Source organism: Mustela putorius, unplaced genomic scaffold (genome assembly GCF_011764305.1).
Source record: "Mustela putorius furo isolate JIRA1106 unplaced genomic scaffold, ASM1176430v1.1 tig00003962_pilon_pilon_pilon, whole genome shotgun sequence".
Classification (NCBI taxonomy): Eukaryota; Metazoa; Chordata; class Mammalia; order Carnivora; family Mustelidae; genus Mustela; species Mustela putorius.
Window position 1 is genome coordinate 16,481,587 of NW_025422106.1, and position 24,122 is coordinate 16,505,708.

A 24,122-nucleotide genomic window follows, 5' to 3' on the forward strand; every position below is an offset into this window, starting at 1 on the left:
AATCTTGCCTGGAGGCAGTAAGGGCCGAGGCTGAGCTGCAGCATTCTGTCCTCTACTGGGCACCCAGGACCACCTACTGCCTGCTGTCAACCAGCAGCATGTAAACAAAGGTCCAAAGGCGGGCAGGCCTTGAGCACTGTGCTGGGGAGGTTTTAGATGCTGTTGCCTGGCGGGTGCGGGGCACGGAAATACAGAATTGTATAGACAGTGTAATCTCGGCAGCAAAGGAGAATACTCCTGAGGGAGACCAGAAGGAAAGAGACCTAACACCTTCAACAGGGAACTGGAGAGAGCACCCAATGAGGCCAGAAAGGGCCTCTGGGCCAAGCTCATTACTGAGCTGCTCCCCAGTGGCCGGCAGGGCCCTGGTGCTGCAAGGGCGCACCCTGAGTGTAAGCCACAGGTCAGGACAGGTGGTGCTGGGTCTAGAGCAGTGGGGTCAAAGGGCAGTGGCAGTGTCCGCTGGCAGAATGCCAGGGGGAATGCTTTGTTCTGCTGCCCCATCTGGCAGCTTGGCTTGAGGAGGCTGGAGAGGGGGATGGAAATTTATGTAGGTCAGTGCTCAAAGGAGCAGTGGCTTTTGTCTCTGCAAAGGATAGAATAAAGGGAGTCTTATTCTCCATACTCTCGCTAGACTGAATGGTGCCTATTCAAAAACACCAGTGTGTTGGGCCAGAGTTAGGGTAGTACCAATCCCTCCTGCCCCCTCTTTCCAACACATCTTAATGGGCAGGTAGAGAGACCAGATCGGGTTAGGGCCGGCCTCTACGCTGACTGACTAGCAGCCTCCCAGTAGAATATTACCTTAGTTAAGCACCCTGGAGGAGGGCCAGGGAAGGTAGTGGTCCTCAATCTTACAGGCCCACTCAAGCGTGTTCCAGAAGTTGAGTCTCATTACCTTAACTCACAGGGGATGGACAAACAAACCTGACAACCTGTTGATAGTAAGAAAAAAGAGAACAGACTCTAAAGAGTCAGCACACCTGAACTCCCAGAAGCCAGTCTGGAACGAGACCACCTGAGGAGCCTGTCCCAGCTTGACATGACTGTGAGCCAGGCCCGTGCTGGCTGCGTCACGTGAGGCAGCCTGAGTTCGTCTGCTCTTGGCAGCAGCCTATGGATTTAGGGGCAGTTATCCCCATGCCTCTGGGAGGGACGGAGGCTCACATGCTCAAGAACTCAGGTGTGAACCAGACCTGGCCCTGCACTGGCCAGCGTGGCCGTTCCTAGCCCCACATAACTGGAAGGCTGAAGTAAAACCAAAACTTGAGTTCCTCAGTTGTGTCAGCTGATGAGCACCTGATAGGTGGCTAAGCGTGCCTTGTTTATTTTGCCCAGGGAAGATCTACAAGGTGTTTCCATTGCCACGAAAAGTTCTACTGAATACACTCCTCTCCACGGAACTGTTTTCCTTTTATTCGAATAAACCAGCCTCGAGTGGCATGGGAGCCTTTCTTGGTAAGAAGACCGTATAGGTTTTGTCCTTGAGTGGGTTTTTTATCTTAAAGACCAGTCTTGTTTCCAAATTTGGGGGAGGCAGAGCCTCCTGGAGTCCTGTGTTTCCCAGAGGAGTAGCTCCAGTAACCTCCCTTTTCTTATAAAGCCCTGTTTTCCTACCTGATCCTGGTTCCCTCCCTTCAAACCAGGACCCACACCCTATAAAAGGAGAACACAGAGACTTAAGTCATAAAATTCATTTTGTTTTCTTTCAAAGGAGGCTACATTCCTGGCAAAAAGGGCCAGGCTGAATACAAGTCTTGCCAAATAATAAGAACATTTCTGAGAGCTATCTTTTAAATACAACTTTAAAACGAGCCTGCAAGTGAAGGGGCAGGTGGCTGTGCTCTGAGCTTCAACAGCTCAGTGTCACTCCGTGCCTGACCACTAGGGGGCCTACGGGGGAGAAGGGGTGAAGGATGGGGTAACTGAAAGGTCTTTTATTTATAGGAGGAAAAAAAAAAACTTTTTAAAGAAAACAAATACAACCAAACCAGCACCCAGGTCGGAAAGATCTATGTAAACCAGCAGGAGACAGACTTCCCCAGCGGCACCCACAGCCATGAAGTCCTGGCTGGGAAAAGACCATGGCTGGTAGGTTCTGGAAGACGTACTGCTTGGAGAAGAAAGGCTGTCTCCCCCCACCCCCACCGCCACCCTCCCCCAGGCCCCACCACTGTGTTCTTGCCTTCGCCTGCTGGCCCAGGCCCACCCCCAAATGAAGCAGAACGTGTGCGGCCAAAGGCGAGGGAGGGCCGCAGTTCTAGCAGGGGGCCACCAGCCTTCGTTTCCGGATACAGGCCCAAATCCACTCCGGGGAGACCTGCTGGGCCTCAGGGTTCTTGTCCCTGCTACCCAGCACATGTGTGGCTGAGGCCATGTCAAATTCCTGCACCAGGTCCCCATCGAATGCCACAAAGTAGCGTCTGAGACGGCTGAAGTCTGGTGTGGAGGGTGGCAGGTAGAGCCGCACCCCAGTGAAGATGTCCAGCAGCACCTGCAAATGTGCAGCGGTCAGGCTGGGGCTCCACCCAGCGCAGCACAGGCAGACAGGAAGGTCTGAGAACCAGAGCCAGAGATGGGAGGGAGCCATCTCAGAGCTGACTGGAGGAAAGGACCATGTATCAAAACCCCAGTCCCCCAGCCACTCCAGAGGGCACATATCCTATCCGTCTAGAGGAAAAGGAGGGAGCATGGCTGGGTCCCCACACAGGGGACCTGGAAAAGAGGAGAATGTGTCTTCTCAAGCACCACCACCCAGGGGCAGGGCCAGTGGCTCTCAGACTCCGTGACACTGGCTGACGGAGCAGTGCGCAGCACACAGGCAGCTAGACGTGGGGGTTAGGAGCCCTGCTCTGCTGTGGACGGGGGCAGGGGCTTCCGGTAGGGAAAAGATGGGAAAAGTTCCCTACTTCTGCTAGGGACCGGGTGCAGACTCCACTTAGCAATCTCCGATGCTGGCTTTGGCTAGGGGGAGGAGGACTGCTGGGTCCATCACACCGGACAGAGATCCAGTGTTTACCTCTGTACCCTGTGGGCCAGCAGCTCCCCCAGGGCTAAGCCTAACTGCCACATTCAGGAGCAGCTCAACAGCTGTTTTCAGACCGAAGACAAACGGGGGAGGACAAGAAGGGAAGGGCGTTGCAGGTAGGACGCCAGTCACCTGGCCAGTGCCCCTGACCCGCTCCTCGGGGCGGGGCTGGTTCTGCTTTGGCCCTGAGCACAAACTCACACAGCTGCACTCCACCCAGACCGGCTCTCTCCCTTCTCTTTAATGCAAACTGTGACTCGGGACCTGCAGCCCGCTGGGTGCCTGCAGCCTCTCTCAGTGAGGCCAGGCTGTTCTATCTCCTGCCTGCTGGCACCGCTCTCCTTCCTCTGTGCGGGCTGGCCGGTCGCCTCTGCAAGGTAACGAGAGGGCACAGGGTGGAGTGGCTGTCCCATGGGCCAGGCCCGGGGTGGGTGAGCAGCTGCTGCGGGCCACAGGGTCTGGCCGCCAGTCCCCATAACACCTTCACTCCTCCCAGTGCCCAAGGGCAGAGGGCTAGGAACACAAAGCTCTGGGCCAGATGGGCCCCTGGGACACTGCCATTCTTCCCCTCACCTTTGCTGGGCACGCGGTCTCATCAGGAGCCTTCCGCTTCTGCCCCACTTTCACAGTCCGCTGGTGGCCTGTGGGAGACAGCCTGCGATGAAAACCAGAGTGGGGAGGAAAGCTGCTACCCCTGAGGTCAGGGCAGCCGAGGGAGAGGCCAGGTCCCGGCTCTGCTGGGAGCTTAGGGGAGCTGGCCAAGGAGGCTCTCGGCAGGTAAGGCCTCTAGCTCAGAGGTGGTTCGTCCCCAGGTCTGACAGGCTCTCCCAGGAGCCGGTCACTCAGTTCTACTGAGCAGATGGAGGGGCCCGTGGCTGGACACAGTACAGGAATGGGTTCCGGGTCTGCAGTAGTGGACAGAGCGAACCACGTGACCTCAGAGCTGCCTGGCGAGACTAGGTCCCCGTCCTCTGAGCTCTGCCCTCACAGCACACTCTTTACCACCCACCCCCTTACCGCCTCTGCTGTTGGGGCTACTCGGCCTTCCTCCTGCCTTCTTGGCACTGGTGGAGGGCTGCTTCGGGGAGGCCCTGGAGGCCTTGTGAGCCGCCGCAGGCCCCAAGGTACCCTGGTTCTCTCCGCTGCTGCCCCCTGTGGTGGAGCTCCCCTCCTCTCCGGCCGCCACCGTAAAGTCCGCTCTCTCCTTGGACAGCTGGTACAGTTCCTGTGGGGGGTGACACCGAATGTCAGGGGCTCTCATCCTCTTCCTAGCTACAGGCCTCTGAAGCAGGTTAGGCCCATGGGGCTGAGGAATAAAGAGAAGAGAGAAATGGCAGGGAATAGAGGCTGGCTTTCTTGGTGCTTTTCTAAATTTTGGCCATTCCTTGGATCATGAGTACAAATCACTGTTCTCTGCCCCCTGGTTCTTAACAGCATCATAGACTATAGCCTGGGACCCAGCCCTGAGCAGCAGGGCAGGAGGCTGAGAACAGCACACTTAGCTCTCTTCTCGGAGGCCCTGGGGCAGGCAGGTCTTCTCCACTGCCCTCTTTGCCCTGTCTTGGTGGATGGCAGTGGGGGGCTGGGTAGAGACATACGGGGGGCGGTGGGGGGGTGGGGAAGAGAACACATGAGCAGGCCAGAGAGCCAGGGTTCTGAGGCTGGGACAGTGAGGTGGACAACACACATGCAATAGACACTGGCACCTTGAGCTGGGGGAGGTTAGTGGCAGATTTCCAGTCCTTATCATCACGGATGCGGGTGCAACGTGGGAATCGGATGGAGATCCCGTCGGCAGTGTGAGCCTCAGACTTGGAGAACTCAGCCCCTGTTATCTCCCACACGGCAGCTTTCTGTCAGGATTCAGTCACTGGTTAAGAAGGACCCCCGCCCCCGCACCAACCAGCAAGAAGCAATACAGACTAGCACTGGCTAACAGGCTGGAGATGGGTTCTAGTCCCACTGTTGCTGCTGATGCTATGGGACCCAAGGGAGGTTCTGGCTCTCCTTTTGGGCCCCAGTTTCTCAGTGCATGGAAGGAAGTGGCCCAGGTAACTTCCAGAGCAAACCATTTCTGAGTGTCTGGGGGATGGCTGGTGTCATCCTGCCCCTACTAAGGACAATTCCTCAGTGTGGACTGGCGCATCCCTTGGCTGAACAGTCCAGATCCCCATCCTGGGCGGGCTGACAGTGAGGCTGAGATGGCTCTCTGTGGTGCTAGAGAATCCACAAGCTCCTCCTGCGGGCAGGAGGAGCCCAGGCCCCTTGGCTGGTACCTTTGGGTCTGGGACTATAAAGTCAGGATAGTAGATCTTGTTGATTTTCAGCCAGCTGGGTATCTTGCTGGGATCCTGGAAAAGAAAAGATGCTGTCCTGGGACCTTCCCAAGTCAAAACAAAATTTAAACCCCCCTTTATGAGGAGCTTGTGTGAAGAGGTGACTTCACAGAAAGCTGATCCTCACCCCATGGGATCCTCCCTGCCCTGAGAGGGCATGGCCAGGGGGGCATGCAGGCCAGTTTCCACAAGGTCGGCCCTCAAAGCCTCTAAAGGCCTACGACTGCTACCATGGCCAAGCAGCTGCTCTCCTTTCTGCGGACACAGATAAACGAGAAGCACAACCAGTCTCGGGGACGAGGTCCAGTCCAGGCGTCTGGCCCGAACAGCTCCCTTCCTCACCTTGCTGATCTTCACCATGTCCAGTTCCTTCTGCAGGCGGGCAAGGGTTGCGTCATCATGGCCCCCTGCACACTTGGTGACCGTGCACCACTTCTGGCTGCTTGGGTCATAGCAGCCCATGAGAAAGATGGACATCATGCCACCTGGGGGCGGGAACATGGGTGAGTTAAGTGGTGGATGGAGGGAGCCACTGCCACCAGCCCCACGTGCCCAGTGAGGGGCAGCCTGCTGGAGGGGAAAGACCTGAGCCTTGGCGTCAGAGAGCCGAGCTCACCTCCTAGGCCTACCTCCTGCTAGCTGTACAAGTTTAACCTATACGAGCCCCACTCTCCTTTTCAGTAAACTGGGGCTCATCATGTATAACTTGTTAAGCTCTGGTGAGGAGTAAAAAATTAGAGTCTAGCACACAGTTGACTCCTCAGAGCCCAGCTTTCCTGCCAGTCAGATTTTGAGGTTTTTCCCTGAGGAAAAAGTGGCCAGGCTCCCAGAAACTAGCCAATGATGAGCATCTTTGTGCCAAATAGCATGGGGTATTCCTGCCTGACCTCTCCCTGCCCAAGTCTGTAACTCTCCAGTGTCCCTGTCCCTGCCTAGATGACATGCTGGGTTGGGGCCCTTGATCCCACAGCTGTGGGCACCATAACCGGCCGTGCTGGCAGATCAAGCTGATAAAAAGGCCAGCTACACCTTGAGCGGTGGTGCCTTTCAAAGAAGTACCATCCCAGGGGCTGGGGGCCATCCTGACCTTTGCTCCCTTGCCCATAGAAGGCCCCAAGGACCACCAGGTCAGCTGTGTCAGCCATGGCCCCCTCGTTCAAATAGTCTTTCTTCACTTTCAGCCAGTGCCGCTTTCCAGGCTCATATGTACCCTGAGGGAAGAGCAGGAGAGAGACCTCAAACTAGAATGGAAACTCTAGGAGGGTGGGATTTACCTCTTCATTCGACAGATCGGCTTTACCAGTGCCCAGTCCACTCTGAGCAAGAGCCCTTAGCTGCTGTCCCAGGGAACATAAACGAACCCATCCTCCAGATGTGAAACAGAGCCTGTGAGACCCTGGAAAGGCGGCCCTGCTGCACCCAACCTCAGACCGCCACCGCCCTCTGCTGGTCAGGGCTGGAAAGGCTGGGGGAGGCCGAGAGCCCATGGGAGAAAGCAAGCACAGGGTGTGAGCAGCTCACCTTCACATCCTTCAGCACCAGCCCTTCCAGCCCCTCTCGGATGACCCGGTTGATCATGTCAGCCAAGTCTGCAGCTTTCTGAGGGTAATAGAGAGACGCTAAGGTTGGTGTGTGAACAGAGAGCACCATGGTGGGAAGGTGGTGGTGGTTCCCTTTTGCACACTAGTAAAACACCTGCTGCAAATACCCCAACTTGAACACACGAACAATGGTCTTGCAAAGCAGTTCTCCCAACCAGAAAGTGGCTGCAGCTTTGAGACCCAGGGAGCCCAGCTAGGAAGGATGTTTCAGGCCCTGTCCTTGTAGGTGGAGACTAGGAGACAACCTATACATAGCGGCAGCCCCCGTGAGAAAATGAGGACTCCTTCTCTCTGTCACATCTGACCAGGGGTTCTCTGCTCTGCTTTCGAACCACCAGGCTGCTGTCTGGGGTGGGGTCTTTACTCACAGTGACTTGCTTCATTTCTGAGAACATGATCCGGTTGGGAATTTCAACCATGTTATCATGAAGAAACTTCCGCCGCTCACACAGAGGCCTAAGGGGGACGAGAGAGCTGAGGTCAGGTCAGGACCCTCCCACCCCATTCAGAGTGTTGAGGAGGGAGGGGCATGACCAACTGCTGCTTCAAGACAGGGTCTGCCGTGGCTCCAAGCCCCCAGCCTCACAGTTCTGCCTGTTGGGATGATAAGGGTTCCCTTGCAACGGACAACCATGAGCTGTCGTACAAAGCCACTTCATCCTTGCAGTGCCTGTTTCTGTCATGGAGCCGCAGAAGAACTGGCCTTTAGCCCAGACCGTCTGGTCCCACATGAAAAATGACTCTCACTCTCGTTTTTCATCCATGCAGCCGCCGCCCCACCACTGCTGGCCCCCGAGCCCAAGGCTGGGTGGTTCTCTGGACCGAAGTTCAAGGCCCAACAAGTCTTTCCCCTTCCCCTCCTATTTTCTCCCCGCTCCCCACTCAGTGACGGGGCCAGTGTGGGAGGGCGGGAGCAGGGACATAGGACTAGGTGTGCAAGAGGCCAATCCTGGTTTCTCATACCCAAAAATCTGCATGCAGTGAAGTCAAGACCGCTAGTTCTCCCTCAGATGGTCCCCACCTCCAGGCCTCTTCTAGTCCCAGCTTCCCGGCCACCTCTCCCAAAACCAAAACCGGGCTAAAAAAGCATCTGCCTTATGCCCCCACGGGTGCCCCACAGTTTGTTTCTCTCAATAGTCCACTTTGCTAGAGCACAGAAACTTCTGTGAGGATCTTGGTTTCCTCTCTGAATTAAGTGCTCAGGAGATCCAGTCAGCAAAACAGCTCTCAAAGTCAGTGGGGGTTGAGTGTGTGGCAAGTATGCAACCTCTTGGCTCCCTCCTCCCCAGCTCCTGGGTACAAAGAGGCATATGCTTCAGCCCTGTCCCTTCCCCTCCTTCCTGGCCAATCTGAACCCCCCCCCCAACCCAGGAACCAAAAGCAGATCTCTACCTGTCCATCAGGCTGACATCATTGAAGTAGATACAATCAAAAACAAACAGGCAAACATTAGCATCCTGGAAGGCAGCTTTCTGTAAGGGAAAACGAGGTAGTAGATACATGAGGCCCAATATAAATGGGTATAAAACATGGACCCAGGGGGCTCAGTTGTTAAGTTTCTGCCTTCAGCTCAGATCATGATCCCAGTGTCCTGGGATCCAGCCCCACATCAGGCTCCCTGCTTGGCTGGAAGCCTGCTTTCCCTCTCCCACTCCCCCTGCCTGTGTTCCCTCTCTTGCTGTGTCTCTGTCAAATAAATAAATAAAATCTTTAAAACAAAAAACACGGACCCGGAAAGCAGTGGACAGAACAGTCCTGTATGTGTTCAGAAGCCCCCGGGCCACAAGGGCACTTGGTGGACAGTCCAAAATGGAAACCAAACCAATTCTGAGTTCCCAATACTAGCTCCTTTTATGTAAAAAACAAAAAACATGTCTAAACTCAGGGCTAAATTCAGAAATAGTTCAGAAACAAAGAATAAGCCCCACCCTGAGTGGATTCCCCTCCGCTGAGAGCAAGGGCGCACAAAGATACATGTACATGTGCTCACACCTGCTCATTCCTGCACATTCCTGGGCACCAAGCCAGTACCTTGTGCACTCCAAGAGTCCCAAAGGGCAGCGGTTTGCCTGTCTTTGTGTCGATCAAGAGCACCTCGGAGTCCAGGATCATGCTGTGGCCTCCAGGAAAAGCCTGAGGGATGTAGTCCTTGAAGTGGGCCACCTGGGGGGCAGAAAGGGCACTCAGGTGAGGGAAGAATGGGCGGCAGTGACCTAAAGCTGAGCCAGAAAGCAAAAGCCAGGCCCCAGAACGAACACAAAACACCAATATGTGGAAGCCAAACTCATGTGCAAAACACATCTATGCCTTAGCAGCCACTGAGACGAGAGGAGAGGCGTTTGAGACCCAAGCAGGAAAAGGTCAGCCTGGATGGAACCACTCTGGGCCATGGAGGAGAGCTGGGGGGAAAAAGGAAGAAAGTATGTGGAGGAGGAGGTAGAGGTGGACAAGCATGGAAGGGAGGAGTAAACATGGGCAGGCAGACATTTGTGGGGGAGAACAGATGAGCTTTTATAAAAAGATGGATGGAAAGGAGTAAATGAACCCTCTCCGGAGCAGCAAGGAAACAGGAGGGTCTTCTCCGAGTGGGAACTCAGAACCCACAGCCATCTTCTAAATGAGTAAGAAAGGATGTTTGCAATCGAGAGTCTTTCCCGAAACAGGCAGGACCCCAGTCTCAGAGTCCACACAGGGAGTAGTCCCACTGAACCCAGGGTGGCCCCTGCCAAGCGCTGCCAGTGTTGAGTTCCAGAGAGCAGGACTGGGCCCGAGTCCTCCCCTGGGCAGGGCACACAGGCCCTCAAAACCTATGATGCTTGGAGTGGGGACAAGAAAGGCCTGTCCCGCTGTCCTACTTGGCTTCGATCCTCAACCCAGCTCCTTACAAATCACAAGTACAAGAGAGACCCAGGACAGCTGGTGAGGGAGAGCAGGGCCCAGACTTCTTCCGGGTAACAGAGGGGCCCACTGGGCAGCTCCCCAGGAGCAGTTCCGGGGCACTTTTACTGGGCCCCACGGAGGCCAATGCTTAGCTCTCATCTGGACATCTGAAATGAAAAGCCCAATGCTCAGAGGTCCAACAGGAAGACAAGGGTGAGGGCAGCACAGGAGTCCCACGACACATCCCCTTCACCCCCAGGGCTCTGAAGAATGGAGTCGGTGCTGGCGCCTGGGTGGCTCAGTGGGTTAAAGCCTCTGCCTTCGGTTCAGGCCATGATCCCAGGGTCCTAGGATGGAGCCATGCATCGGGCACTCTGCTCGGCAGGGAGCCTGCTTCCCTTCCTCTCTCTCTGCCTGCCTCTCTCTCTATTTGTGATCTCTGTCAAATAAATAAAATCTTAAAAAAAAAAAAAATGAATGGAGTCAGTCCTAGTAGAGAAGGGGCAGCTAGCACAGGAAGTCCCATTACTCACTAGCTACTGGGGTCAGATGTTCCAGCTGCTTTTCCCTGAGGAAAGTCCAAAGACTCAGAGAGGCCCTGGGTGCTGAGAAGGACTAAGGGGCGAGGTTCTTAATGCCCCTTAAAGGACAGGAGTCTGGGCTCTCATCTGTCCCCGCTGGACTGAGTTTACATCAGAATGTAAGCTTCCAAGTACTTCTGTCCCTTTTTCACTACTGCACACCCATTACCAAAAACAGTGCCTAGCCCAGACTAAGCCCTCAATAAAGGTTTATCAAAAAAACTCATGAAGTACAGCCTACCAGCCCTCTGTCCCCGGGAGGTAATTTAGCACTGGGGAGCACACAGGACATGGAAACACAAGACAAGCACTGCAAGTCGCTTGCCAGGTGAGCTCACTGTCCTAGCATCACTGTGGGCAAGGGGAACATCAAGGTCCCCTGGGGCTCTGTGCTGACTAACCCATGCCTGGGCTCTTCGGCTGTCCCCATGGAGCAGCCCTTCATTTTAAGACTCCAAAAACAAATAGATTCCTTCAATGACTACAAAATAAACTCAACTACAGCCCAGAGCTGAAATGACTACAGAACCCCGGCCTTGAGGTTCTTCAGGACAGGAAGAGAAAGCCAGTCCCTGCAGAGGAAGGGACCCATACCTTGTGAGGCAGGACAGGCTTGAGGCTGCGGCTGAAGTAGTTGAAGTGGTCCCCGTTCTTATGCACCTGCACTCGCTCCCCATCGTACTTGATCTCAGAAAACATGCCATTAGGACACTTCTTCATCGCGTGCTCGATGGACTTGCAGGCCTCAGCCTTGGGGTGGGGAAAGAAAAGCCTGGAGACTTACAGGTGCTCTTCAGTGGGAGTTGCTCAGCATGGACAGCCCCAGAGTCCAGGTCCTGGGGCCTGCCGACCAGAGAATAACCTAAGACCAGTCCGCTGAAGAGGCGGGGAATGGACAAGGCTAGGCAGTGCCATATTCGGACTACAGCGTTGCAGCAGCAGACACGGGAGCTGGCTTTTTGAGGACCACTAACGAGGTCTATTTTAGAGCAAATAAAATTCCACTGAAACAGCATTTCATTTTTTTCTCAGTAATTCAGGATCTTGCACGGCCTTGGCTTGCTATTAAATGCATCAGTTATCTTAGCATAGGAGGTGTGTAGAAGGGAGAAGAGGGTGTAGGTGACAGGGAAGCTGGCAGGGTGGCAGCGGTCAGGGATCCCTAAGACAGGACACAGGAGGGCTTCTTCACTTCCCAGCGCCATCCTGACTCAAGCTGACGATGGCCAACCATCTCAGGGGTGGAGGTTGTACATGTCAGGTCATACACATAATTTCGCTGCATCCTTGATGTGCTATCTTACGTCAGAGACATGGATTTCCTTCTATGGATGGGAAAACAGAAGCCTGAAGAGCCTCAGTCCCCACTTAAAGGTATACAGCTCATCTAGGGCAGGAATGACACTCACGGCTGGGCCCAACTCCAAAGTCTGTGTGGCTCAGCACAAAGCTATCTACCCCATGCCACCCTTGGAATAAATGATAGGTTTTAAACCAGACTCCAAGAATTCCTATAAAGGGCAGAAAGGCCACTACTGCGGTGACAGATGTCCCGTCCCCAGGATGGAGATCCTACTACTTTGGGGCTGGCTGTCCCACATTCTGAGCAAGACAGGACACTTCCCTAACCCAAACCCAGAAGCCTAACCACAGGCTGTAGTACATAAAGCACAGGCAGATCTCATGAAAGTCACTGCGCCCCACTGAGGCAACCCCACGGTTCTCACTGGGCATGGCAGCACTGGTGGAGACCCCCCATTACACAGAGGAACCAACGTACAAAGGGAAGCCCAGTTCTGATGAAATGAGCAGAGGCTCAAGATGATCTTGGTCAGACATGATCTTCATTCCTTAAGCTTCCTCTTTCCAGAAGGAAGAGGCCAAGGCGCCTGATCCTAGGAAGCCAGGCTCTGTCGCCACCTCTCAGAGCTACTTCGGGGTAGGTCACAGAAACTTAGGAGTTACTTAACACACCCAGCTGTCTTCAGGAAAGATGACCAGTCAACCACTCTAAGTAGATGCTTCAGAAGGTTTCATAACACATTCACACGAGGAAATGAAAAACCCAGAATGGCTAAGCAACTCATTCAAGATCCTATACCCTGCTGGTGGCCGAGCCAGGCCTCAAGTTTAGACGTCTCTGCTAAACCACACTGTCTTCTCCTTCACCTTTAGAGCCCTGTGGAGATTCACATCTGCACTGTGCCTGGCCCCAATCCTCCAGATCTCACAAGGAAGATCGGAACATCTGGAGTGGGGCCAGAGCAGCAGCCTTACCAGCATGGGCTGCACTGGTGTCATCAGGGAAGCCTGGACGCTCAGAGCTCGTCTCCGGCCTGGCTCCTTCTCCACCTCCTGCTCATTGCGGAGGACCCTCTCCACCACGTCCTGCAGGTTGCGTGAGGCTTTGAAGGCTTCATAGGCATTGGGGTCAAGGGCATCTAACCTGTCAAGGCAGAGAGGAGCAAAGAAACAAAAACCACTGCCTTTGACTTCATTGCTTTAGATAACGGTCAGTTCTCACAGAAAGGAGGGATCTCAGTAAAGTGGGAAAGCTAATGTTCCACTGTCTAAAAGCCTTTTGCAAGGGAAAATGTTTTTGTAAAACTTAGCAATTTTGAGATCCTGGGTCTACGTGGATGCCACCTTAGCAAAGACGGGCTGGAGAGGGCAAGCAATTCAGACAGATTTACTGAATGTATTCTGTACTTTCAGTTCTAACAACTTCGTAAGAAGGTCATCATGACATTTTATACGAGAAAACATAGGCTGAGCTAGGTCCAAGTGATGGGCCACGCAGGAAGGAGCAAGGTAGAATTAGGACTTGAATCCACCTCAGGACTCTGAAGTCCTGACACCAGATGGCAACAAAGGAAGCGAGCAGCTTGGCTGTCAGGGGAGGGCTGGTACTCACACGTGCTTTGCACCCGAGTTCATTTTCAGATCATGTTTGATCAATCTGATGATGCACTTGAGGTCATTGGCTGTACACCTAAGGGTGAGGCACATTCAACTTGGTTTTCCTTCCCCGGTGACTCCATCTCCCCAAGCCCATCCCCATTGGGCAGCTCCCCACCTGGAGGCGATGTCCTGCAGGGCCTGCTGCTGCTCCTCCTCCCTGGTGAGCCTGGAGAGCCGAAGGAGGAACTCGTCCACCTCCTGGATGGTAAGGAGGCTCTTGGCAGCTGGGGGGAAAGACTTGCTCTGCTCAAAGAAGACTCTGATTGTCTCTGACACGTCGCCCTGTCTCCAAAAACCAAAATGGTTGTAACCCCAGAGTGGCTGAGTATATCCCTCCAGCCCCCAGGACTAAAGATGAACCAGAGATTTTAAACACATACATACTAACTTCTGTCCCCACCACACACATACTAACCTCGTTCTTGGAGAATCTATCCCACCCACAGTTCCTGGAAAGGGCACCTCTATCCACCACAGGATCTGGCCACCTGCCTTCACTGAGGGATGATGCAAGGACTAATTCAGAACTGAGCCAATCTGATTCCTGTTAGAACCTGAACCTAGAGGGACACCTGGGTGGTTCAGGCAATTAAGTGTTCGACTCTTGATTTGGGCTCAGGTCATGATCTCAGGGTTGTGAGACTGAGCCCCCTCTCGGGCTCACATATTGGGCGTGGTGCCTGCTTAAGATTCTTTCCCTCCCTCTGCTCCTCCCCCACAACCCCCCCCTTCTCTCTCAAAAAGAAAATATTTTTTAAAAAATAAAGAATTTTAACTAAGAAACAAATATGGTCATCAGATAAAGGGGTAGGGGGAGTACTTGAATAGAAACTTCCCATGCTGCCAAAGCTGGAGTCATGAATAACCAAAAGCTGAATGTTATCCCAAGTTATACTAAAAAAAAGCAAGAAAAAGTAGGGTCCAGAATGGGAACCCTAGCAGAGACTACGGGAGGTCTGAAATCCAGTCCCTCAAGATCCAGGCTTCTCAGGGCTCTGCAGGAGTATGACTGCAGTCCTCAGAACCTTGTGAAACTGACAGCTGTCGCCTCACATTCAGCTCTCACCTCACATTCAGCTCTCATAAAGGAAGCTTGCTCAAACAGGTTTCAGTTTCCCAAAACAGTATGTGCCCCAACCAGAAAAAAGAGATTTCAGGTGCCTGGCTTGGCAGAACCCCACCTGGAACGCCGCCTACCCTCCCGTTCCTCTGACCTGCTCTAGGTCTCGTGCCATATCATCTGGGTTGCAGTTAAAAATGCGGCTGAAAAGCTTCACAATCTGCTTATCGTTCAAGTTGTAAACACTCTTAATAACACCCGGCAGCAGCAACTTCACTGTTAGGTACACATCACCGTGGAAACCATCTGGAGACAGAAGAATGGAGGTCTTCCTGAGAAATGGAGCTTAAACAAATACATATACAAACTCAAGGATCCGAGAGAGAGGTCTACGTCATGGTCTGTGCTGCCAAAACACCCTGTGCGTTTTCGTTACAGTGGCAGAGGCCATAGCATTTGGTGGCTTGTGGCTCACGTGTCTACCTCCTCTGGCTGAGCTCCCACAGGGCAGGGCCAAACTTCCAGTTCAGCGTCCCCAGTGAGAAGCACATTACAGATGCTCAGTGATGATTTGTCAGATGAATCAAGGAACTGGAAGATTCTATTCCAGCTGTGCACATGGGTCACAAAAATCTGATCAAACATGCAGGACAGTAAACTTTCCTCTTGGTCAAATGCACATGTTTTTCTAGCCTCCTGGGGATAAAGTAAGGACAGAAGAGGAGCAATACCAATGTGCTCTGAGCAGAACTGGTGCACTCATGGGGCCCAATAAAGAAGTAGAAATGCAGAGTTCTCAAAATTAATAGGAATTTCAATGGGTGCCTGGCTGGCGCAGTTGATAGAGCGTGCAACTCTTGATCTCAGGTTGTATGTTCGAGCCCCACTTATACAGCCCCACTTACATGGGTATAGAGATTACTTAAAAATGAAAAATATTTAGGACACCTGGGTGTCTCAGTTGGCCAGGCATTTGCCTTTGGCTCGGGTTGTAATCCCAGAGTCCCCAGTCAAGCCCGGATTCAGATTCCCTGCTCAGCGGGGAGTTTGCTTCTCCCTCCCTCCCTCCCCCACCCGAGTGCAAGCTCTTGAGCCCACTCTCTTCCAATAAAACCTCTAAAAAATAATAATAAAAAAAAGAGAAACAAGGAATTTCAAGACGGTATTAACAAAGGATTAAAGCAAGCATGAGGTCCCGTGCAACTGTACGATTCACACGGCAATGAAACCAGCCATGGCTCTGAGCTCTTCAGAGGAAAGGCCCATCCAGGATGTTCTAGGTCCCACCTCCTGCTGAACCTTTCCGAAGAAAGTCCTGGATGATCTGGGTCTTCGTGTTGTAGCTAGGATTCTCAGCCACCATGGCACACAACTTCCGAAACTCTCGTAGCAGACAATCCTTGTGCTTGGGGTCACATCTACTTGAGGACAGACTTGCCTTAGGGGGAGGGCTTGCGCGGGCTGCCCCAGAGTTGTCGGGCTTGGCTGTTGGAGAGAAACAACAGGGATGATTCCTTGTTGAGACGGAAGAAAGGGAAACTAGGAAGCACTCTGCTGGCACTCTGTATGGAGCTGCCCTGCAGCACCCAAATTAGCCGTGTGGGGTGGAGAACCTCATGCCCATCTCACGAAGAGGGCAACAGGCCTCACAGCAGTTAACGGTAAAGAGACAATGGCTTCGCACTAATATGGAGGCCCAGCTGCTGCGCATTTCTTTACTCAAGCACCGCACAGAACAAGCGAACCTCAGAGCAATGGTAAAGCTGCAGAAAAGTGGGGATGAGGACGGAAGAAGAAACAAAGGGCCATGTTAGTTGGAGGGAGACTGACGCAGACTGACAGGCTGGAAGGAGCCTTAAAGATGACCTGGTTCCATCTCTTCTATGAGGAGCCCATGGCCTGAGAGAAGGCATGCCCGAGCCCTTGCCGCTCCCACCCACCCATCCCTGCTTCTCAATGCCAAAATAAAAGGTATCAGCAAGCAAGACTTTCCTCCAGACACCCCCAAATTAATGCACAACTCTTGAGTGATCCTCTCTCCCCTCTTTTACAAGCACATTTCATTCTGCAAGCTTGCAAGAGAGCCATTAGCAAGCAGGCTGCTGATGTAAGCTTCCTCTTGTCTGGGGTCTGTAAATTCTAAATCCATCCTCATCTCTGACCTGGCCTCTGAAGAGGATTTCAGGGAACAAAATTCCAAAGCATCAATGCTGAGCAGGTTGCAAGACTTTAGAATGCCCCACTTCTCTCAGCTCCTCCCCAATTTCCCTCCCTGGGACCCAGATCCATCCAGGAATGTGCTGTCCTTATTGCCACCCAGACCCCTCTGTATTTCTGGCTTTGGCCTACCGCCAAACAAAAAACAAACCTCGGAGTTTTAAAATAAGAAAATCCCACAGATCAAGGCAATTTTTGCAATCTTCTCTCCAGCAGTCCTCGTGCAAATACTGTAGGGTAAAGGAGGCAGCAACTACTGTTCCCCCTTCAGATGACGCCGCAGAGGCTCCAAGGGAAAGACACCTGCCCCCTTGAGCAAGCGGTCACGTGACAGCCCTGGGCCCAGAACCCAGGTCTCCCGACTTCAAGTCTGTGCTTCTTTCACTCACTTAAAGCTACCTCTCTGAGCAACTTCTGAGTCCATGTGTTTGCCTTTACTTTCTTCACCTGAGTCAATCACAAGAATGTCTCCAAATAAGGGCACCAGGGTGCAGGGTAAAAAAGCACAGGTGTTGGAGAGTTAAGCAGACCTCATCATCAATACTAACTCCATAATGAACCAGACACCAGCTTTCTCATTTGTCAGATGGGCCTCATAAAAGTACTTCCCAAGGTTACCTGCAGAACAGACGAAGCTACAAAGTAAAAGCCCCTTCCCAATGCTACCTATTACGTAAGGCCATGCAGGACATCTTCCACACTCTCATCTTTGGTTTGGGCAAGGTTAGGGATGCGATTTCTCAAAATCCTTTTATCACCAAAATACAAGGAAGTTATAGGGCAGGTTATAATCATCTCCATCTGACCCAGGTGACTACTTCAAGGGGGAAAAAGTCTTGAAAACACAAACATCTTTTGGCTGCAACAGAGATTAATGTACTTTAAAAAATGCCAGTGGAATGCTGAAAATAAGCCATTACCTTCTTCTGCTCAGAGGGAAGCGAATTATGCATGAGGCGATAGGTAGCACAGAATTTTCACTCAACCAGAATCCCAAATAGGATTCCAAATTAAAAGGACTCTAACAGCTAAAGTATCTCTAATCTCTCACCTGAAAAACCAGAAAATTTCCGGGGATTGCTATTGGTGACGAGTGAGGCACCTTTCACTGGAGAGGTCACCTGGCCAGTGGCTGTCAGCTTAGCCTGGACGACGGCTTTCTTCTTTGGTGTGCCTGTGGCCTTAGAAGACAGATCTGTAGGACCCACCCCCAGAAAAAGTATGTTTCAGTGAAAGATCTCTGAGAAAAGCTTCCAAAGAATTTTAACGACTGTTCTTAACAGCCTTGCTGGGAAAGTTACTAACATGACATTACTCCAAGGTTGGTTGTGGACTGGCTGTACTTCTTGAGTGGACTAAGAGAGTCCTGGGTGGGGGGTAGTGTTCGGGGGACAAAAGACCCCATTACTCTTTAACTATTAGTAACTTATATTTTCATCAGCCCTCTCCACCTCTTATCCCATATATGATGATCTCCAGATCTGGGTAGAATCAGAACCCACCTTTCCAGAGATAAAACCTGGGGACCTCAGCTCCAATTTATAGCCCCAATTTATAGATGAACAAAAAAGTGAAATGAAGATGGAGAACAGAGCATGTGAGATTGGCACAGGCATGGAAAGTCCCAGCTGCTGTGTTTTTTGAGCTGTGTGAGTTTGACTCTACCTTGTTTTCCTCTTCCTCTGAAGATTAGTCAGAAGTGCCAAAAACTAGAGCCAATGGCCAAGTCAGGGCATGGCAGGATGAGGAACTTGAGAAAGAAGTATATGCAAAGTAGCTTTCTCTCCTCGAAGTCTTTTCTCCTCTCAAAGAACAACGATACGCAGGTGTCCATTTTTACAGCCACTGCCACAGTCCTCCCACAGTGACCAGAACTATACTTAATTGAAGATATGAATATTACTTTAAAGATGAGCACATGGAAGGTCATAAAGGACTAACTGGATTTGGAAGTATTGGTGTAAGATTTCTAAAATACACACACATGAATATGTATGTATATGTGTGCATATATATGTATCTCAGTATATGCACGTGTTTGTGTGTAAATATCTATTTTTCCAGTTCTGTCTGCTTAATGGTCTAAAGGCAAAGATAACCTCATGGCAACAAGGATACACAGCATCTAGATTTTGGTCTCTAAAGCCATTCCCCCACTAAGAGGAACCAGCATTCTTCAGAGAAACGGGCCGGTTCCAGAGCTGTGGAAGGATACATATAAGGTAAGCCTAAGAGGGGCACCTGGCTGGCTCAGCCAGTGGAGTACATGACTCTTGATCTTGGGATTGTGAGTTCAAGTTTCACAATGGGTGTAGAGATTACTTAAAATCTTAAAAAAAAAAAAAAAAAAAAAAGTAAGGTAAGCTTAAGAGCATACTATTATGCTATAAAGTAAAAAAATACTTTAAAACACTAAAAAAAAAGAGCCAGGCATCCAGGACACAGAATCCAGATCAAAGGGTTTCCCATGTGGCCCAATATGGGACAATTAAGTAAGGAAATAATAAAATACAGTAAAATTATAAGCACAGAAAAAAGTAATCTGTGAATCCATATGATAATAAATTGAAATATAAGAGGGGGTGATGGTAGGAACTCTATTCTTCAAAAATATCAATGCGATGAGAGAAAAACTATGGAAAAGTTCTGGATTAAAGGAGGCCAAAGAGGGGCGCCTGGGTGGCTCAGTGGGTTAAAGCCTCTGCCTTCAGCTCAGGTCATGATCTCAGGGTTCTGGGATCGAGCCCCGCATCGGGCTCTCTGCTCATCAGGGAGCCTGCTTCCCCCTCTCTCTCTGCCTGCCTCTCTGCCTACCTGTGATCTCTGTCAAATAAATAAATAAAATCTTTAAAAAAAAATAAATAAATAAAGGAGGCCAAAGAGACAACAAAATGTGATACCTGATCCCAGAGTGGGATTCTACTGTGAAGGGGAAAAAAGCTACAAAGATACTGTTTGACTAATAGACAAAACTGGAATACAAATTGTGCGTTAAAGTATTACATAAAGGATCAATTTATCAGAGTTGATTACTGTATTATGGTCACAAGAGAGAATATTCCTGTTCCTAAGATACATGCACTGAAGGGGTGCTTGGGTGACTCAGTGGGTTAAAGTGTCTGCCTTCAGCTCAGGTCATGATCCCAGGGTCCTGGGATTGAGCCACGCCATCAGGCTCTCTGCTCAGCAGGGAACCTGCTTCCCCTCCTCTCTGCCTACTTATGATCTCTGTCAAATAAATAAATAAAATCTTAACAAAAAAAAGATATATGCACCAAAATATTTAAAGGCAAAAGCCAAAATATGTGCAACATACTCTAAAATAGTTCAGGAAAAAAACAAGCTATGCACGTGTGGAAAGAGGAACAGTGCACGTAGGAACACAAATGATAATGCAAAGAGAACAAATATTAACAGGTATGTCTTAGATAAAAGCTTATGAGCTTTTTTCTTTTTTTATTCTCACAACTTTTCTGAGTTTGAAATTCTTTCCAAAAAAATTAAAAAAGGAAAGAAAGAAAAAAAATGGGACCCTACTACCCTTTTTTCTCAGCACCATTACCCTGGAAAGGCAGTGGTCCCCACCCACCTGCAATGTGCTGGCTTATCTGTTCCTTCTCATTGTCTTCCAGCTCTTCCCAGCCTTCCAGCTCTGTGAGGTCCTCAATTTTTTTTGTGGTGGCCCGAGCCCGCTCCAGTTTCTCAAACATGCATTTAATGTGATACCACTCTTTCATATCGCCCCCGGACTCTGAGAAGGGATTGGGCACCACTTTGCCGATCCTGCATACCCCCTTCACAATCTTTTCCTTGCACTTTTTGCAGCCGGCTGTGCCACGCTTGGCATAGTCCACACAGAACCGTTGCTCGGCCATCTCACAGGGGCCACTGCAGAGTCCCACATGCGCCCCTGGCAAGAAAACAAGGCAGGTGGCACGTGGTCTTAGATGGCCTTCCTGGAATGACAGAGCAGGCTTTCTTCTCTGCAGGAGGCAGGGCCCATCAAGCAGATCTGTTTCTAACCAATGGCTGAATTGTCTTCTGTCAGGCCAGTGATACTGCTCTCGGAACAGGCTCAGTTCTTTTCGCCCCAGTGCGCGGAGGGCTGATGGGAAGAGGATCTTGAAAGTCAAAGTCATACAGCTGCATGAAAGTGTAAGACACAAGAAGAGTGAGATATAAATGAGGAACTAGGCTACTACATCCCCAAAGCCCACAGCCCTCCTACAGTCCATGCTGACTAACCAAACATTTCCCAAAGCATTAGATTTATTGCATACAGGATGAACAAAAGGAAAGTTCAGTTTGCAGAAGTGGGTTCAAATATCTAATGTACACATGTACATCTAGTAAATCACAATCAAGAGAATCAAATCCAAACAACATAAAAAAGCTTTTCTCAGGCCATCAGCAATACCTGATACTTTTAATGGATGATGTCTGTTAAATATTGCAAGATCCTGAAGTTTCTTTCTAGTCACCAAGGAAAATTACATGATGTTTGTGAGGTTTTTAACGTAAAGTAGAACATATATGCCACCCTCAGAAAATAATTAAGTCACTATACCAATCTATGATGTAATCAGATGACCCATTTTGAGAGGCAATTAAATGGAATCTAGAACCAGAATGCCTGGGTTCATATTGTAGCTCATTAGCTGTGTGACCTTGGTAGGTTACTTAACCTAACCTCTCCCTCCCTCAATTTCTTCAACTGTCAAAATGTGGATAACAAAACTACCTAACTTGTCACTCTAAGAGTAAAGCCCTTAGAAAAGAGCTGGGCAGGGGCGCCTGGGGGGCTCACTGGGTTGAGCCTCTGCCTTCGGCTCAGGTCATGGTCCCAGAGTCCTGGGATCAAGCCCCGCATTGGGCTCTCTGCTCAGTGGGGAGCCTGCTTCCCTTCCTCTCTCTCTGCTTGCCTCTCTGCCTACTTGTGATCTCTGTCAAATAAATAAAAATCTTTTAAGAGCTGGGCATAGAGCACAAGTTCAGGATACATTAGCTCTTATGACCATCAGTAAAGCAGTTATCCTTCAAGCAGAGGCTCCCTATGGGCAATCAGCCTGTTCATAATGTACTTGAATCAGGGAATGCTGAAGCAACTGGACAGCAAGAATCAAAGGAACTGATAAATCACCCCAAATGAAAGCAGGGATCATGTCCACACGGTATCCTCCAGACCTTTTTATATTCATGTTTTCCAAAGTATTTTTATTGTTCTAATTTTAAATATACTGGAAATTATTTCCAACCTGCACATGCTTTGTAGTGGAAGTCCTTATTGGTTTATAACGACAAGCCCGCTTTACTTCCCGTAGTGGGAAGCAGGTGGATGGGAATCGGGTTTGGGAGTGCGGACGGTGACTTTCCAGTTTAGGGACTGTTAATTTCTGAGAACTCGGTTCTCGGTTTTCTCATTTCTAAATAGGAAAATAACACCTACTTCACGGGATGACTGGGAAAATTAGAATGAGCCCATGGAAAGACTGGGGGATGGGTGGGCTCTGAACTCCCTGAAAATGTACACAAAATGCACGTATTCATAAATGCGCGTATTCATAAATGTACATTTTGCTGGAGAGACGGTGTATAACCCCGAGAAGTTCAAGAACTACAGTGGTGCGGTATGTGAGTCCGGCAGGTCCATCAGAGGAGCTCAGAACGAATTCGGCTTCCACACGGTCCTCAGGAGAGCGTTTGGGTAGCGTGCCCCCCTCCCCTCCACCGGCCCGAGGTCCGAGGCCCAGGCCGACCTGGGCCACGAGGAGGCACCGTGAGGCTCGGAGCAAGCCCGTCCGCCCCGCGCCGCCCGCCCGCCCACCCCCACAGCGTCCGCGGCGCAGCGTTCCCTCCAAGGTGGTGGAGCACGAAACCGCTGCGGCCCCAACGCAGCCCGGGTGGGAAGCGAGCGCCCCGCAGCCACAGTTCCCGGGGGGGTGGGGTGGGGGGCTTCCCCGACGCCTTCCGGGAGCGAGCAGGGGCTACCGGCCGGCGCGGACGCGCGCAGGAGGCGGGGAAGCGAGTTCCTCGGTTCCGGCGGGCCGGGGGCGCAAGGACACAGCTCGGGGCGGGGGAAGGGGCCGCGACGGACGGAGAAAGGCTCCAAAGCTCGCACCAGGGAGCATCGGCTTCGGGCGTGCAGACCCGGGCCGGCTAGAGCGGCCCCACAGGGGCCCCGGGGACCCTCCCACTCGCGGAGCCGCGGAGGTCCCGGGGAGCTACGGCCCAACCCCCGTGGGCTCCCGGGGGGCAGCCACGTCACGGAGGGTGTGCCCCGGGGCTCGGCGAGAGGGCGGGGGAGGAGCCGAGGGGGCCGGTTCCCAGGCTGCGCCGAGCCCCGGACCCCCGGGACGCCAGGCCGCCGCCCTCCCGGTTGTCTGGGCCCGCCGCGCCCGCCGCGCCCGCCCCTCACCTGCCTTCCCAGCTCAGGCGCACACCGCAGGCCTCACACTCGGCGCCCACAGGCCGCACGCCACCACGACGGTTGTAGCGCCTGTCTCTTTAAATCCGGGTCCTAGAGCCGGCCGCAGCGCGCAGGCGCAGAGGTCCAGGCCCAAGCGCCTCCACGCGTCCCCGCCCCCCAGCCTGCCACTTGGGCGGTGGTCAGGTTAGGCGCCGTGTGGGTTTGGGAAGCAGGAGGGCTTTTTGGGTGGTTTCCCGCCGGGTATGGCGGCGGAGGAAAGCGGAGGTGGGGGAACACGGCAGCAGTTGGAGTCTCAGCCCGGCCTGAGGACCCCCTGATTTGTTCATGTTGGCAGAGATGATCCAGGCTTTAAATATGGTTGAGAAATTGTAGTGTAAGGAGCTTGCGGAAAGCAAAGAATGCGTCCTTCATCCTATTTTTCTGTATTCCCTCTGTCCTGTGTCCCGCACAGTACCTGGTACATAATAACTATTCAATTAATAGTACTGAGTTGGGACGCCTGGGTGGCTCAGTGGGTTAAGCCGCTGCCTTCGGCTCAGGTCGTGATCCCAGGGTCCTGGGATCGAGTCCCGCATCAGGCTCCTTGCTCAGTGGGGAGCCTGCTTCTCTCTCTGCCTCTGCCTGCCTCTGCCTGCTTGTGTTCTCCCACTCTCTCTCTCTAACAAATAAATAAAATCTTAAAAAAAAAATAGTACTGAGTTGAAAAGAGGCGCTAGATATATACAGGTTTAAAGTGTAAAGGAGTGATGGGGAGAGTAAACCGTCGTATTGTTCGAAGTGTACTGTGTCTTAAACCTCAGCTTAACTTTTTGAGGGACTAGAATGGCTATTTTTACAAAAGAGTAGCAGGCTCAGAGAAAGAGAGTTTGAGTTCGGGCATTTAGCAACAGCAAACGGTCATTGTTAGAGAGGTAAGCCAAAATCAGGTTCTGGAGGGAATTCTGTGCTACGTGAAAAAGAGCTTGGCTTTTTTAATGTAAGGGATGGAGAACCATGAAGGGCCTTATGTAATAGTAACTACTTTTGAGGCT

General features: G+C 51.7%; 1 protein-coding gene across 8 annotated transcripts; it reads right to left on the reverse strand.

Moving 5' to 3' along the window:
- Positions 1–1,679: 1,679 nt before the first annotated feature.
- On the reverse strand, positions 1,680–23,210 carry LIG3 (DNA ligase 3). Of its 8 annotated transcripts, none has more exons than XM_004747110.3 (20): positions 23,080–23,210; positions 20,254–20,807; positions 17,716–17,859; positions 15,735–15,932; positions 14,602–14,753; positions 13,503–13,669; positions 13,341–13,418; positions 12,704–12,872; positions 11,021–11,176; positions 8,997–9,128; positions 8,358–8,437; positions 7,334–7,421; positions 6,886–6,963; positions 6,452–6,575; positions 5,707–5,849; positions 5,305–5,379; positions 4,735–4,881; positions 4,046–4,253; positions 3,602–3,669; positions 1,680–2,494 (listed from the first exon to the last, which is right to left on the reverse strand). In XM_004747110.3, the coding sequence occupies exons 2-20, from the start codon at positions 20,801–20,803 to the stop codon at positions 2,261–2,263; spliced, it is 2,991 nt and encodes a 996-aa protein (XP_004747167.1). In that variant the 5' UTR covers positions 20,804–20,807; positions 23,080–23,210; the 3' UTR covers positions 1,680–2,260. The 8 variants fall into 8 exon arrangements, with proteins under 8 accessions (XP_004747167.1, XP_012909045.1, XP_012909043.1 ...); XM_013053591.2 differs by having other exon boundaries at positions 23,084–23,191; XM_013053589.2 differs by lacking the exon at positions 23,080–23,210 and adding an exon at positions 22,236–22,737.
- Positions 23,211–24,122: the final 912 nt, after the last annotated feature.